Source organism: Lissotriton helveticus, chromosome 1_1, assembly GCF_964261635.1.
Source record: "Lissotriton helveticus chromosome 1_1, aLisHel1.1, whole genome shotgun sequence".
Classification (NCBI taxonomy): Eukaryota; Metazoa; Chordata; class Amphibia; order Caudata; family Salamandridae; genus Lissotriton; species Lissotriton helveticus.
In genome coordinates, this window is record NC_136057.1 from 865719207 (window position 1) to 865736264 (window position 17058).

General features: G+C 39.7%; 1 protein-coding gene across 1 annotated transcript in view; it reads right to left on the reverse strand.

The window, feature by feature from the left end:
- The window catches only part of LRIG3 (leucine rich repeats and immunoglobulin like domains 3), a 73785-nt gene that overhangs the window by 22378 nt on the left and 34349 nt on the right, over nucleotides 1–17058 (reverse strand). The window contains exons 4-11 of the mRNA XM_078675535.1: nucleotides 8776–8910; nucleotides 8046–8189; nucleotides 6783–6926; nucleotides 5024–5167; nucleotides 4506–4649; nucleotides 2714–2794; nucleotides 1573–1644; nucleotides 530–601 (exon numbers count right to left, since the gene is read on the reverse strand). Coding sequence (XP_078531661.1) covers nucleotides 530–601; nucleotides 1573–1644; nucleotides 2714–2794; nucleotides 4506–4649; nucleotides 5024–5167; nucleotides 6783–6926; nucleotides 8046–8189; nucleotides 8776–8910 — 936 coding nt within the window. The remainder of the gene's footprint in view (nucleotides 1–529; nucleotides 602–1572; nucleotides 1645–2713; nucleotides 2795–4505; nucleotides 4650–5023; nucleotides 5168–6782; nucleotides 6927–8045; nucleotides 8190–8775; nucleotides 8911–17058) is intronic.

The window sequence follows — 17058 nt, forward strand, 5'->3', positions numbered from 1 at the left end:
TGTGCAAACTCTTGTGCAGCCCTCCTCTGCTTTTCTCCACAAAATGAACTGTCCTCATAGAATAATAATTCTAGGCAAGCTTTCTTGAACTTTTAAATAAGTTAACATTGTAATTACTACAGAGCTATTTCTGATGCAAATTAGTTTTTTATATTTCAGCATTCATAGTCCTGCAAAATGAAGGGGTCACCAATGAATGAGGATCACACATTTTAGAAGTGGACATTAAACATCTAGGTGACTTGAGACCAAATACAGCTAGTGACAACAGGCATTGGTACAATGGAACTTGCATTTCTGGATATTCTCTTAATGTACTTTTCCAGCTAGTCATTGTATAAATGCCAAAGGCTGCACTATACATCCTACAAACACATCTAATTTAAGCTAACTTGCGCACCCAACTCAATTTAAAGAAAAATCAAATGTGACATTTGCATTAATTCAGGACTAATAAGTTCAGAAAATGCCTTATTCGTCTCTATTTCAATTAAACATAGTTTAGAACAAGAAGAAAAAAAAAACTTACAATTCTTGAAGTTTCTTCAACTGTGAAAACGCATTTCCTTGCACGGACATTATTGCATTGTTATTCAGATCCCTGAGAAAGGAACAAGAGTTTTAGTCAGAAAGAGCCCTCATCTGACGATGAATCACCCATTACAAGGCAAGGGCATAACAGGCTTTGCTTCTTCTGCAATCCACGAGTAACTCTAAAGGAGGGAAAGATATTTAAGATTTTTGGAGACACTAAGAGTAACTCAATTTTAATGAGCCCCACTGATTACTTTCTCTTTTTGCAGTTGTCATAGTCAGCCAAATGTTTACTCTAAATGGGATTTGCTAAGGAGCGTTTTTGCCCATCTTTGTTGCTTTCATTGTTTGTGCCCTCAAGCTTTGAATAGAGGTTAAGGAGTTTAGAAAGTCGTTTTCTCTTCAGTAAATAGTGCCCCTAGGGAATGTATATCAGCTAAATACAATCCCAATAAGTTTCCCTCTGGCCCTCAATTAGCCTGCCTGCTGTATTTGTTGTTAATGTTTTTGTGCACGATATTGCCCACTGCTTACTACTGTCATTTTATGCTACATACCATTATGGTTTGGGACTGTAAAATCAGTTATTTTAGCTCGTCACTGGATATCACTTGAGATGTCTGTGATAGCAATACAGTCTTAACTTAATGCTTGCTCACATTATAATTAATGAGTAATTGAAAACTATGAAGATTATTTATATTAATGATTTTGAAAGCTGAGGACAAGCTTTACCAAAGATTGGAATTTCAGCAAGTAGTTTAAATGTTGGAACAATTCTGTTGTCAGAGACTAAGCAGTCGAATTTCTACTAAGCCCTCACTTCAGACTGTCGGGCAACGTTGCTTTACTTATTGTGTACGAGCAGGCTATTTTGCGGAGCTAGATTTTGCGCTGTTAATAGTAGTCAGAAAAAGGCTAAATAACTTTTACACCGGTACAATATTTTAGCAAGAACATTTATTTATAACACATCAAACACAAAAACATCAAGATGCCTCTCCCTTTCTAAACAGCTCAATCACATAATTTACTTACAGGTGTTCCAAAGCATCCAACCCCGAAAATGCCTTCTTTGTGATAGAGCGGATTCTGTTTCCTTGAAGCAATCTAAGAATAAAAAAACACATAATATAAGCACTTACACTAGGTTTCTTTTCATGTCACCAGAAAAATACCTTTAACAAAAGTTAGCCAAACATATGTACTTTATCTTCAAACCATATTTCTAATGGAACCCACAACGAGGTAAATCAATATAAACGTAAATCTAGACTTTTTAAAAATGCCATTTCACGAATATCAATTATTTAAAAGGCTATATTTCTAACAGAAACAAACTATACCCTGTGTTTCAAAAGGCTTCCCTCGTACGTTTGGTTACTTTTTCAACAACATTTTGTACCATTGCACATCTCCTTTGGACCCTCGATTACTATAATCATGTAAAGAATCAAAGGGTTCAATTAAAAGTTAGATTATAAGTTCTCAAAATGATATTGCCTTTGCCAGTACTGCATATTTCTTACTTCTTTCCAGAAAATACGCAAATATGTCAAATAATTAGTGCTGGTGCTTTATATAGACAGTAATGCCAATCAAGTTAAGAACTGAAAACCTAAATTTGGTGACTGAAGGTAGGGTTTGACGTATGACTAGAAGGTTCAAGACATTAAATGATGAACAGTGAATCTAGCCTCCATAATTTCAAAACGGACCATAAATTTAGCAGATATCAATCATGGGCTGAACACCTATTGCTAATCTAAAACATACATTGCTAGACGTTTACTATTTATTTTAAAAAGTGTGACCCCTTTAAAACTTGTGTGGCCCTCATACACTGTCAATCAGTTTATGTCTGCAATTAGGGTCAGAATGACACTTTGATGAATTGGGGGCAGGAGGCTGAAAATCCAATCAGAATACATTTTTATGAACTGCATGTTTTTAGAGAGTTCACATAATTTTGACCATTGACATATTTAACACATGTAAAAACAACGCCAGGTAGCCCTACAAACACTATTAAACACTACTCAAAGTCTCCATTATCTAAAAAAGAAAAAATCGAAATTTAGCGATTGCAAATGTCAGCTGGTCATGCCAATTATCATTTATCCTATACACAAGCAATTAAGTAGGAACGTACTAAAACATAATATATGCATGTACTTACAGCCGCTTCAGTCGTTCAAGCCCACAAAAAGCCCCATTCATATCTTCAATAGTCCATGAGATTTCATTGCTTTTGAGGTCCCTATTTGTTAAGAAAATGGTTAGCATTGCAAATGAAGCAAACTGAAAAAACAACACTAAATCAAACTAATATTACTATTTTTTTTATTTTTGGTGGAAGGCGAACTGAAAACCACAATTCAAACATATATGTTCCTACCTGTTAAATGCAAAAATGCGCTTAAATCTTGAAGACTATTACCTATAAAGTTTCATGTAGCCAATCAGTTATTTTGCAAAGGTACATACTCCTATATCGACCCCGAGGAGCTCATAAAAGTTGATGACATTGACAACTATTTGTGCCGTCACTGGCATACCACTCATGCCTCAATCAGGAGCCATAGGGCAGATAGTAATTATGCACGGGAAGTAGACATACAAATGAAGGTCTTGTGTTTCAATCTGTCAGTGGGCTAAAGTGGTGACCAGATTTAAAGGCCACTGGCCCGAGGCACAGATAATCAACAGGCAACTTCAATACACCTGCCTTTTAATTAAGCTTGCTGTGCATCAATAGCTTTGCTTTGATTTTACACCCATGAAAGATCTCACTGATGTGAAGAACAATGTGGCTTGAAGCTTTATTGTTCTTGGAGGACAAAGTAGACTTGTGCTTTCTATTTTAGAATGTTACCCAGAAATTGAATTTTTGTTTTCTTTTTTGGCCTTTAAGAAGACTCATCAAGGTTCTAAACAACACCCCCCCCTCCAAAACAGAGCGATCTATGGAAAACATTTTATAGCATGTGATAACTGTTTCACAACACAAGCTGTATATATGAAAAAAATTAAAAGGTGAAAATTCTGTGAAAGGCAAACATAAAAATGCCACAACAAAACCATACAATTTATAAAAAATAAAAATGGCTTTTAAACTTCTACCATAGTGCGAACTCTTAAAGAATAGGAGCTATTTACTAAGTAGGAAAGGTACTGAACATTCCATTAAATAAAATATAAAGAAACATATATTTCTCGAAATTAAGTTTTTCATGTGTTGCAATTTGTGTCCATAGTAGCAGACGGTCTCCAGGACGTGTATTTTTACAGTACTGAAGGCAGTGCTTAATTTGAGCTGGTGGTTATTTTTAGTCACCGCCAATTATTTTTCTGCCTCACATTTACTGAGAGTATCAGTGGGAAAAATGAACAAAGCAGACAGATCGAGGTAGAGAAAGACGGAAAATCGTCTCAAGGGGAGAAAGGAGAGATAAGCATGAGTGACATATAAAGGCAAAGAGGGTCTGCCAGTGGATTTAGGAGACATGATATGGGTCTAAGACAATGCAGCCTTTGGTATTAAGTGCGCCAATATTTGATAGCGCCAGCTGCAGGCATCTGAGCAGAGTTTTGGGCACCAGCACTCATTCCTTTGCAAATTAACCCTTGACTGACGGGGTCTGTTGAAGTCAGAGATCATGAAAACTTTTGCCTTAACTCCCTTATGGTCAGGGGGTTGTCTCATTTGTTGGTGCGCCAAAAACAGATGAAGAGATAGGTGTTGTATATACCTTACAATCATGGGTGTATTGGTGTGTGTGTGTGTGGGTGGAGGGGGGGAGGGGGGAGAGGGAGAGGGAGAGGGAGAGGGAGAGGGAGAGGGAGAGGGAGAGGGAGAGGGAGAGGGAGAGGGAGAGGGAAAAAGAATATGTCCTAAAAGACAGTACAACGAAAGAAGGTGCGCAGAATCCATTATACATTAAACAGTCAAACAAAAATATTAAACTTACAGCGTGTTCAAGCTGGAGAGTCCTCGAAAGGCACAATCGGCAATGTAGCTCACTTTGTTATTCCCTATATAGAGTTCGCTCAGTAAACTGAGGCCCACGAAGCTGGACTCGTCCAACCTTGTTAACTGGTTGAAGGTTAAATCCCTACAAATTGTAAAATAAAGGAAAAATATATGTTTCACTTAGAGATAAAAGCAGCAATGTAAATTCCATTCCTCACGCTGCCAGCAAACAAAACTTGAAATACAAGTATTACTTTTGCATAAAACACGATATGTTGTATTTGATCTGATGGACTCGGGTGTACCTAAGACTTTTATTGGAGACACTGCTCTAAATAAAAACAGCAATGGTGGATTTTCACAGTTCAACGTGCCCTATCTTGAAATTTATACTGGTGCTGCCAAGTTGTCACCCTGGAAACTTTGGGGTAAAGCATTAACAGATCCACCAGTATGAAAATCATGTTTTGGCAAGACCCATGTTAACAGAGGAGGGGCAGAATAAAGGCAACTTACAGATCACTGAGTTTCTGGCAAAACTCCCAGGCGTCCGGGCTGATCTTGCTGATGGCATTTTGGCTGAGATGGAGCTGCTGCAGCATAAGCAGCCCATAAAGCCAGCCCTTGGTAACCTCAGTCAGGTTGTTGTAGTCCAGCTGCCTGCAGGTGAGGATGAAAAGAAAACACAGGATCACACACTACTCGAATGCACCAACTGTGCATTATACACTATGCAGATCAGCAAACATCTGAGGGCATCAGTACTGCGAGTGGTTGTATACTACTTATGATTGGGGTCAAATGTCATTGTGTGTAGGACAGGGATGAAATATCTCTTCTTTCTGCCAATCAATCCACTGAATGATCTGTTAGTTGGAATATTCCTGCCTAAATGCTGCCCGACCATCAAAGGAGGGCATAGCAGAGGACAGAGAAAAGACCCTAAGGAGGAAGTAAATCTCATTACACAACTTCCAAATTGTTCCATTTAGCAAATACAGCCACATTTTAGTTAACACAGAGTGTAACAATCACACCAATTGTCACTTCGTTAGTGCACCCTTCCCGAGGATTATAGCACACAGTATGCCAACGATAAAAACTCTATTTTCACTCTTCACAATGTACTCTTCAGAGAAATAACAATTTATTAGCTATGGCTAGCTCTTCTGGCCATACTGATTGAGAGACTGACATCTGATAACGAAAAATAAACTGAACTTATACACGATAAATGATGTGCACTGACATGCGACATATGCTAGAGTTAAACAGTGTCTTGAGGGTAAAAATGCATGGAATTTAAGACCCCACAAGACAGCCTTTCTCTCAGACCTGCCCGTCCTTCTACGTAAAGAAGTTGTAATTGCAGCTCTACCAAGCCACTTTGTTTGTGGTTCAAGATGAACCTGCAACTTATGAAGACGTGTGCTAGCTGCAGGAGATCAAATCTTGTGCTTCTGCCGCCTTTTATGAATTGCCAAGATTGATAGAGATAAAGAAAAACAGCACATTCATAAACGTAGCAGACATGTCCATTCCGTATGGAATCTTAATTATTTCTACATTATGCAGTCATACCTGCAATATACATCCAGGGGCGTCCAAAGTAGGTCATGGATCAGTGGATCAATGCCAGAGTTTCAGGTAAACCACTTACTGTGTAAATGAGCTTCATTTACACAGTAAGTGTAAATTCAGTGTGAGTAAATATGTTTTATAGGGCTTAAGAGAAAATATGCAAAAGATGCAGCTCTTTTAGACCTGTGATGGGCACCCCCAAATACACACAGACTGTATGTATATAAAACTCAGTCAGAAAAATGCAGAAACACATCTGCGAAACGCACAAAGCTAACATGGGTAGGGATTCTGCATCAATTTGAAAGCATTCCGCTGCAAATTTAGTGAAATCCCTCCTATTCAACATCAACTTAAATTATCATATGGATAAAAGCTATCCTTTTTATCACATACATTTTAAGAAAACAAGTTAATTTTGTCAAATCTCCAATAATAAGGCACAGCAGTGCCGCACATCACTTTGGGGGGAATTAAGGAGCTTTTGTGGAGTTTGGGAAACCATCACAGTGTTTATTGGACATGAAGCAACAGGACAGAAAGATTGTGCAGGACATGATCAATTTAGAAACATACCCATAAGGATGACTTCGAACAATTTTGTGAGACGGAAAAAGCAAAGCAAATTAAACTGTGGAAGCGGAAAGAGTTAAATGGGGAAGCAACTATTTAACACACGTGATGTTCAACTTACAGAATTTCCATGTTGCTCAGCCCCCAAAAGGCTCCATCCATGAGTTTTGCTATCCCGTTCCGCTGCATCTTCAGAGACTTTAAGGCACAGAGTCCTTGAAAGGTGAGTCCGTCTATTTTTTTCAACTTGTTCCGATTCAGCTCCCTGGGTGAAAATGTTTTAAATTAAGTTAGGAGTATGTTTACAGAAACGTTTTATGCGAGCAAGAACAAGAAAACAAAAAAAACACTGCCATCTGCACTGACATGCAAAAACCAGAAACAAATGTGTAGCAATGCAAAGGGTTTAAACAAGTTGAAGTCTGCTGACAAAAGGTCGAAGGACAGCCCTGGGAGGCCAAAAACACAGTGGAAAAGCATCGGGTGGCCCTCCTCCCACAAACACAACAAAAACATCCATTAATGAGTGACCTGAATACCAGCCAGCATGCTGCTATGCAGATATGCGGCCATCAATCAGTCTGCGGTAATGCACGCCGCCAATAAAATAGTTTCCCAACTGAAACAAGGTTTAATTTTCCGAATCTGAGATTTTAGCAAAGGGCACATGTTTAGAAAATAAGTTGTCATCAATAGGATATAACTAATCTAATAAGCATAGTTTTGTTATTGTTAAAACATCTTTAAAAATGGGGCAACAAGGTAGGGAGCAAACACCTCTAAAGTATCAACCTAGAGTGCAACACTGTGTTAACAAGCACTGGCACAGAAAATTAGGTCGGGCATTAATGTGCCATGCCATTAGAAATTAGCATGTTACAGAGAGACACACAGTAGAAATCTGCAGGAGCAGAGACACAGAGCTGTACTTGTAAAGGAGATCATCATGCAGAGAAGTGCCAGGCACTTGAGTGGAGGTGGCAGGATAAACCAAAACAGTGGTGCATCAAGATATGATTGACAAAGTCACAAGCCAATAGTTGGTTTAACAATGCTAATGGTTTAAAGGGGCAGACCGAAAGACCACTCTATGTAAATTATTAGCAATAGGTCTGTGTGATAAGTGTGCTGTCAAAACCCAGGCCCCAAAATGCCTCAACTTTATCATGAAACGGCAGCCAATCAAGTGAATAGATAGAGATAGATAAATGTGACAGACAGATTATATAACAGAGGTCCTATAAAATAGATATAGAGAGAGAACGAGAGTAACCTGGTTCATACTGCTCCACATACAAGCAGAATGGGAAGCTGGGAAATATAATGTCTTTGGTTCAGTCAAAAGATCTACAAGAATAAGAAACCTGATGCTAAATGTACTTACAGGTGCTGCAGGTGGGCGAGTTTAAACATCTTTGAAGGGATGGATGAAATCCTATTCCTGTTCAGCTTCAGGACCTGCAGAGTACTGGACAAGTTGTCAAAGGAACCAGCCTCCATGGATGTTATTCGATTACTATTTATGTACCTGTTAAAAACAAGAATTGTTCACCACAACACAGTGCAATTACTATATGTATCATACGAGAAGTTCAGGAAAGTTAGTAAACATTGTGGTTGACAATGGGATGTACATCTGATTTGTTAGGTCGTCTTGTTATTTTTATGTGAATGGGCATGGTGAATGAAATCTAAGACTCAAGTCCCGTTCTTTTCTCACACCTTTTCTATTAAGGCTTCTCATTGCAATATTTCAAGTCCAGGTAGCACTGATGTATTTTCTAACTTATGACGCAGGACTTGTGATAATTATGACCTTTCAAAATACATTTGCATGATAGTGATTGTTCTCATTTTGGCTTTCATTCGTTTGAATTACCCATTAAATTCACTTTATGAGGATCGCGTATGGCTTGCTTATGATAATTGCAGTGGATCCGATTTAAAATGATGGATTATTTAAACAGATGTGTACTTTGTGGAATTTTCCAGGGCACCACAATATGAGAGCTCCGTAGGACAGCCCTTAGTGGGCCAACAAGAAAGACAAAGCTTTTGCGTGCCATATGGAATATGCATGCTTATGCTTGAATAAGACCAAATATTCGACTTACAGGTACTTGAGCTGCAGAGGAGGAAATGAGACCGTTTTTAGCTCTGTAATGTTATTGCCACTAAGGTCCAAAGTTTCCAAGGCAGAAAATGGCTTCAGCTGTTCAGACAAAATCTCCTTAATCGCATTACTGCTCCTGTGGGAAGAAAGTTCCAATCAAAAAGACTGCTGTTTCACCATGCAGCGCTAATTACTTAAATAACATGTTATTCAAACTCCTTTCCACAGTGTTCACATAGCCTCAGTTGAACCGCTCGTTAAATGATGCCCAATGTGTTAAACATGCACAAATAACTACACTCAAATATTCCCAACAGCTTATGATGTGGACAACAACCCCTGATCATGCACTTGGGTTTCCATAAAGCATTATTGCATCTAAGTATACTGTGCTTATAGCAATACCAGCTGACAACACAGTAAGAAACTAGTGCAGTTGTACAGACAGATTGCTTGCGTCACTCAGTTCTTAATATACTCCCCACTACAAGCAGCAAAAAAGGGATTGCCGCCTGTACAGAAGCTGGTGGCATGCAAAATATTGATGCCTTTAACTGAGTCATAATATACAGCCAGTGGAACTGAAAGCGGTATGTAATGGTACCCCCTTGAAGTTAGTGTTGGTCATTAAAAGTGAAAGGTCACAACAACTATGTCATTTATGGGCAGCAGCAAATTAAAAAGGAATTTGAAACCTAAAGCCAGCAGACTCTCAAAGATGTGTAAGCATCGCAGACATGGCTTCCTGTAGGGGCTCATCGCTGAGATTTCGTTAATAAGCTTACAGAGTATTAAAAAAGGCAAGAAGAAGAGACATTATGCACATTAATGATATCTGGATGTCTGGAATTTTCCACAGACTTGTTAGCTTCCCAACTGTAAATAACTGAATCCATGAATTACCCCCTTGTCCTTGTGATAATGTATCATCTCAGAGCACCTTACATGTTGTTCTTTTTTGTAAATTTTATGATTTAATCAGACGTTCTAAATTACTGCCTCTGCTAAAAGAATTGGGCTATCGACAATGTCGTGTGGCGATGCTTAGCTTATTACAGCTGGATAATCATGTATGTGTTGCAACAATCACCTTATATTTGAAAAATGTGTTGCGGAGTAGAAAATGTATTAATCTATAATGCACTTTAATATTTATTGACATCATGAATTCTGTAAACTGTTTTTTTTTGTACCCCATTAAGGATCTACAATGAATTGAATAGCTCTCTTTTAATCAAATGTTTTTATGTACACTTTTATGAATGCTTTTTAACAATCGAATAAAGTTATATTTGATTTGATATCTGGATCAAAATAAGGCCTATTCCAGCTGGATTGTGCATTCACAGGGATACTTTGAAAATGTCTATGCACTAGACAACTTCACTGCTTCATGAGCTGATATGGGATCCAACCACGATGCTTAAATATTCAAATCAGCAAATTTGGCTAGTGTAGGTAACATAGAGGTACCCTCTTCATCAAGTATTCAACTCCAAATGTCACCCATGGCTTTCTGCAGCTTTTAAAGCATATACCACAAAAACATGGTATGTAAAAGGAAGACGCGTCATCTTGTGGAAGAGGTGTGGCGCCACGGCCAGGGCGACTGACGCTGGAATCTGGGGACCACGGTTCGATCCCCGGCTCCGGCGGCAGGTTAGCCCAGCACCATGTGACTCTGGGCAATAGCTTGCTTAATCTTCCCGACGGCCCCCCAGCGCCTAGAGACCCTTACGGGTGATTGTGCGCTTTACAAATGTGGACTTTACTTTACTTTATCCCGTGCAAAAAAGGAATCTTTATGAAAATAAACAGATCACACGTCCTGCTGCCTCTCATGCCTTACCACTCTCCCGAGCAGCAGTTTACTGGGAGACAACTGTACAAGAAATGCATGCACTAGAGAGTTTTAACGCACCCTCATTCACCTCTACAAAATGAAGAAGCCAGAGCTCCCACAGTATTACTCTGGATTTCTTTTCTTCAGGAAACTACTTTCAGACTTAAATATCTACCCTTACCATCACCTGCCATTAGATTCCTGGGAAACAAAGCATTAAAACTGATTTAGGCTGAAAGTAGAATAGCAATTTACGTTTTAGTACGCTTATTAAGCACACAGTAGATCAATAAGGTGGTTTCTGGTTTGCAAGGGAGAGCTATACAAAGAGATGGGCTTAGCTGTAACTATAGAGTCAAATCTTAACATAATGCAAGGTGAGGCATTGCCTCAGATGCCCCAGATGGGAATGGTCAAAGCACTCAGAGACCCACATAACAAAATGCCAAAGCCCACACTCAGCCCATGCCTTCTTGGGTGAGCCGATGCAGAAGATTGGCAGATGGGAAGCTGCTGGTCTGGAAGAGATCTAAGTGCTCATATGTTTGTGTAGAGAGCGGAGCGCCCTCTGGAGTTTGCACTCGTGATATACTCAATATGCAGAGTGACTTCGGAGGCACTGTTTTGATGGCAAAACAATGGAGGTGGGTTAGGGCAGGGCAAATGTAGTCGAATTTAAAGTCTTTGCAGATGTGTCAAAATGTTCTTTAAAAGTGTGTAACTAAATGATTAAGAATGTTTAAAAGCAAGAAAATAATTATTAATGTGTTCAATAGATGCCACTAAAGTTTAATTCTTGAGGACTATATTTTGAATACTTATAGATGGAAATAATTTCGACAAATGGGATAAATTCACTATTTGTAGATGTAAAACATGCCTGGAAACTCTTGCACAGGCAATAGATAAGTCAGCCAGTGTGCATCACTGCCTGCATTGGTTTGCTTATGAAGTCATTACAAGCAAGGTTTTAAACTGCCAATTACGGGAGTGACGAATAAAATTTCCCTTGCAGTAAAAGTGTGCTGCGGTAGAAAGCAGCAATTTCCTGCCTTGCACACCTCCTAAATTACAGTGTGAAAGTGCTCCATTAAAGCCAGCACACGCACAGGGCGGCTTTGTATGGGTGCTCCTCAGTAAAGAAAGAAAAACTCTTACTACTAGCAAGCTGCCGTCCAAAATCCCACTTTCTCCTAATGAAAAATGAATGGTGCCCATATATTACTTTCAAAAGTGAGAACTTTGTACAATGTGACACATTTTAGGGAGACACTACATTATATGAAGAGAAACATCACGAAATGCCACATTTTAAGCACTAGTAGACCTTCCAATGTTGCTTGAGGCCAAATATGCCTGAATATGTACATACACATTCATGTATGTTCAATGAAGAGTGGAACCTCATGTACCATTGAGTATTCATACGTAGCAAAAGGATGCATTCTGAAAGATTTTACACCATGACCCAATGCTACCAGAGCTATATATATCTTATAGAGTGCTGCATGAAAAGTGGTCTCTTGAAGCAGTTCACAGGCCACTTTTGTCTTCCTTCCATCAACAAAAGAACCCACAACTCTTGGCTACATTCAGAAGGCCATCCAAGATGCGAGACGTGCACAGGCCACAATTCACTCCTGAGCAGCAAAAGCAGCTAAGCACCAGTACTCAAGACTGCATCCACCTGTCCTCGACTTGACCAGTGAGGTGCTAAGAAACTGAAGTATAATGCTTTAATAGTTAAATTCGAATACAATTTAACGCGCAACCGTACAGCAAGGTATTTATTATACCGCACTAACCTGTGAAACCGTAGATGTCCCTAAATGCCCAAACCCTACAATTCAACATATCATGTTCACCAATTCCTATACATCAGTGCACTACAAAAGCACTGTAGGGTCTACATGGCCACCATGGCAAAATAGATGCAGTGACTTTGCTCTACACCACCACTTGACCATACAATCAAATAATGCCAAATACATGACAGTGCCATAGTTCAACAAGTCGAAAGATTATCACCACAAGGAACATCCTAAACTGCCAACATAGTCTCAATACAGTTAAGAAACGACCAGACACCAGTCAGCTGGCAATTACTTGCTTTCCAGAGTACCTTAACATAATTCGTTATCTCACCAGAAACAACATGACATACAACACCCACCATGCACCTCAGAACCCATCTTAAGTAGCAAAACACTTGTTTCATCAACTTCAATCTCTAAATCAACACAGCACCTGACACTGTTTAGAAGGTAAAGAGTGGCACTCCAACAACACTCCATAATTGGGGAAATCCTCATACCACAGTTTTAAAACGTACACAAAATCTACAGATCGATACTCAGTTCAAGCAGAGCAACAAAACATTAGAAGCAGCAACTCCTTCCTCTCATACATCCAATTGTTCCAGAGCAGTATACAGGCACGGTTCATTAATCATAATAAGAAAATGCATTTCAACATTCTTTAAAACAGCCCGCCAAGTGCCTAAAACAGGGAACACATGTTCAACTCACAATAGCTGTTCCACCCAAACTCAGAACTAAAGCCACATAGATGGCAACACTATGCCCCTAACTCCACAACCCCACTACTCACAGAAATAATACTTGCAGATTCATAAAGACGCATTAGACACACTAAAGTTCATCCTCATGCACATAGGACTAAATCCATAAAAGCAGCAAGGTTAAAAGTAACAACGGACACAAAGATGCACTGTAAAAGTGACTCGAGTCAGATCAATAAACACATTGTCCCAAAAGCTCAGACTGATATGAGGACCAATCAGTGGCACAAGTGAGTATACAAATGCTGAAAATATGATACCATATAATTTAAATAATAAAGTAATATTCCAGACTTCTACCCAGACACAGCTGCACAACAGCCATTCAGAAAAAGCCCTATTTGGTTGAGAAAATATTGGAATTGAGAGATTCACTTTGCTTTAGGGCCCCACAAAATGCAATGCCTAACAACCATTGGCCCTGCTATGAAATAAATGTCCATACACATAGCATACATTTGATAACATTCTTTTTTAAGTGGTTTGTCCCCTTGTGTCCAGTTAGGATCCCTTGTGACCAAAATCATGATTAGCCAGTTGTATGGCCAACAGCATTTACTATAGACTTTTTCAAGGATATTGTATGACATTTAATATTCGCTTGCTTCAAAACATATCTGCATCATTCCCCTAGCAGCCTAAAAAGCAGAAGACTTTAAAGGGTGATCTTTTGTTTCTCAATAAACAATACAGTGAAGAAAAGTTAATTGTTCACAACCCACATATGGGGGGTTATTAAAAACATGTTGATAACAATTACCCAACTATGAGAGGAAACTCTTAAAACACATGCTGCCAAGCTTTACAATTGAGTATTTTTATCAAACTACTCTACTTCGATAAAACACTGATTTTACAAGAGCTGTAAAGTTAAAATGGAAGAGATTGTTTCAGAAATGTTAAAACCAGAAAAACCTGTTCTCTCACAAAAGTCAACCACTCATTTGCCTCCGGCCTCTCAAAGGGTAGGAAAAATGCTACAACCAACTACAAAACTCATAACTCCTCCTCATGAATCAGCCTCAGGCCCTGCAGCTGCACAGAACCACCACAGGATATGGAATCTGAGCACTTTTAATTGCTGCCATTTAAATGGCGATCAATAATACACCAGCTATGGTTTAATCATTGCTCCTCAACACCAGAAACACATTTTGACAACAAAGTGAAACATGAATTTATGTACACTGGCACTTAATGTTCGCAAGTCTACATGCTCATCAAACAAGTAAAGAAAATGGACATCATTCCTAATCTCTGCCCTTTTCTACTATCAAAGAATTAGAAGGTGCTGCTTAATGTTTTGAATGAACCTGATTTTAACACTTTAGTCCATGCAATGGCCAGAATAAATCTAAACGACATGAAATGTACTAGACGTAAGTCTTCTGAAGACACTGATCTGCTAACTGCAAAAAATTCACAGCATCTTAGTCCAAACTGCTAAGGGTTGAGGAGGCTGGTCCAAATTCACATTGTTCTGAAGCAGATCACCAGCAGTCATCAAGACAACAGCAGTGCATTATACCATCAACAGAAACTGTCCTTTACAATCTAAAATTAACCTGCGCTCTGACACCTTTTGTTCAGAAAATTCACCCTAGGAAACTCATCATCCACTCACTCACGCAAGGCATCAGTTCAGGACTCTGCAAGCCGACCAAATCAAACATCTTTGTAAAACAGCTTTAAAGCGATCGTGCTCAGGACATAAAATTAATACAAAGTAACCTTCCCCATGGCATGGCAACCAACAGATGTTCTTAGGGGCTTGCTGTGTTAAAGGCCCAATTTAAAAATTACGCAGAAACAGAACGTTTTAGTGAACCACAAAGGTTGCAAAGATAAGCTATAAACTGTGGCTTCAATATGCTGCCATTTTTCATTACAGTACTAATTGCAAGATCTTTATGGATGATGCTGAAAATTCACTGAAAGCCAGAGCACATCAAATGGGGCCTGGCACGGCTTCCTACATGTATGTGACACAGCGCATTGAAACAGCGGTGTGAGGTATCACAGAAGAACGTGGGTGGTAGTCTCCAATTTGCTTCAATTTAACCACTTCCCACATGGCCTGAACCCACCCAGCCACACTTCAAACAGATGCTCTATTCGCTCTAGCTCACCAGGTCTATGTTTACTTAAGAGTAATTGGGTAAAAATGTGTGTTCTCCATGGGGCCCAGAGTATGCTGGGAGATCCTGCACACAGTGAAGGCAAACACTGCAATGTGGGTCCCTGCAAGAAATAAGCTTTGGTTTCTACTCGAACTGTGAGGAGAAGGTGGGGTTTACTGGAGGGAGAAGTTTATCCAAGTCCAAACAAGGAGGGTTCTCGGTGCAGGCCTCGTGTATGACATCTCGTGGCCCAAAGCTAACTTTCCTCTCATTCCTAATCTCAACTATGGAGTTAACACAAACCGTCATATTCACGAGGCAAACAAAACATGCAAAATAAATTCCTTTAGCCTGTAAGAAAATGTTGCCACTGCATTTGTAACTGGAGCACAGCTCTCTCTTAACCATCCAGTCGTTTTTCCCTTGAAAATGTACCCATCTGTTTTTTCTTTGCTTTTTCTCCTGGCTCCCCTCCGCAGAAGGCCCGCGCCAGGATCAGATGTCACCGAGCTGTTATTCAAAGGGAGCAGCGCAGACAGAGCGGCTGCTCCAGCTGACTCGGCTGACCCGGGGCCCAGAGAAAAAACAAACCCCCAATAAATCACCAGCTGCAAGCAATTGAGCGGTGATCATTGTAATTAATTGAGCAGTTTCCCAAGAATGCGCCATATTGTTTCAGCCCTGGAGGCTGGCACCTTTCCTGAGAGGTAGAATGCAATTTGTATTTAAATTGTTCAGTATGGAGGCCCGTGGAAAATAACTTTTACCGGGAGGGGGCAGAGAGAGTAATGGGATATGTAGGGGTAAAGACTGGGGATGGAGGGCGGGGGAGCGTCAAAGGCACAAAACTAGGCGACACTAGTGAAAAGTTATAAGGGAAATCTCTGCTATTAAACGGTTGTTGCAATCGGACCCATTCTATATTACACAGTACCTCAAATGCTCCGGGGTGTGATCATTTGGTACGACTACATAAGAACATGCGAAGGAGATATAATGCATCAGAAGGCATGGGTATTGGTGGTAATGTAATGTCGTGCAGAGCATGTCGAATATGCAAGATTTTGTTTATGCTACAGAGACATATGGAAGAGATTGTATGCGCATGTATGTGTGCACGCTTGTGTGTGCGTTCGGTCACCTCTGGCCGTGGCCATTTCTTAAAATTGCATGCCTAAATACAGAGCTGCCAATGTCGGCTGCTTCCTGTGGGGCAGAGCCATACAGCCCTGGCTTTGTCGTCATTGACGCTTGCATTCTGGGACATTTTGTGTCACTTTTTTGTTTCAGCATAGTTCCACTTGTTTGGATAGGAAAAGAGTTGTATGTTTAAAACAAAAAGGCAGGTTGAGAGATGTAAGTGCCCCTGTGATCTACAAATGCTCGTCTTGAAACCTATCATAAGAAAGAATTGAGGTTAAAAATGAAAAAGCGCATAATCTGATACAGATCTGAACTAGTGCAGTATTTTGGGAGTTTTGAGCTTGCTTTCCCTGCTGATGACAGTTCGGTGTTGCATAAATCGCCAGTTCTTTGTGCCCCAGTTAATTCAATTCTAATTGCATTCTTTATTGAAGGATTGCTTGAATCAGGGTTGTTTTAGGGTCATACAAAGAGGGAGGCAAGGGGAGCAGAAACATAACAAAGAAGGTGCAGCTCAGATAAAACCCCAGATGTGAGACTCCTACAACTCCAGCAACTGGAGATTAAACTGCTCTGAGGCTGAAATACTTCCTATGT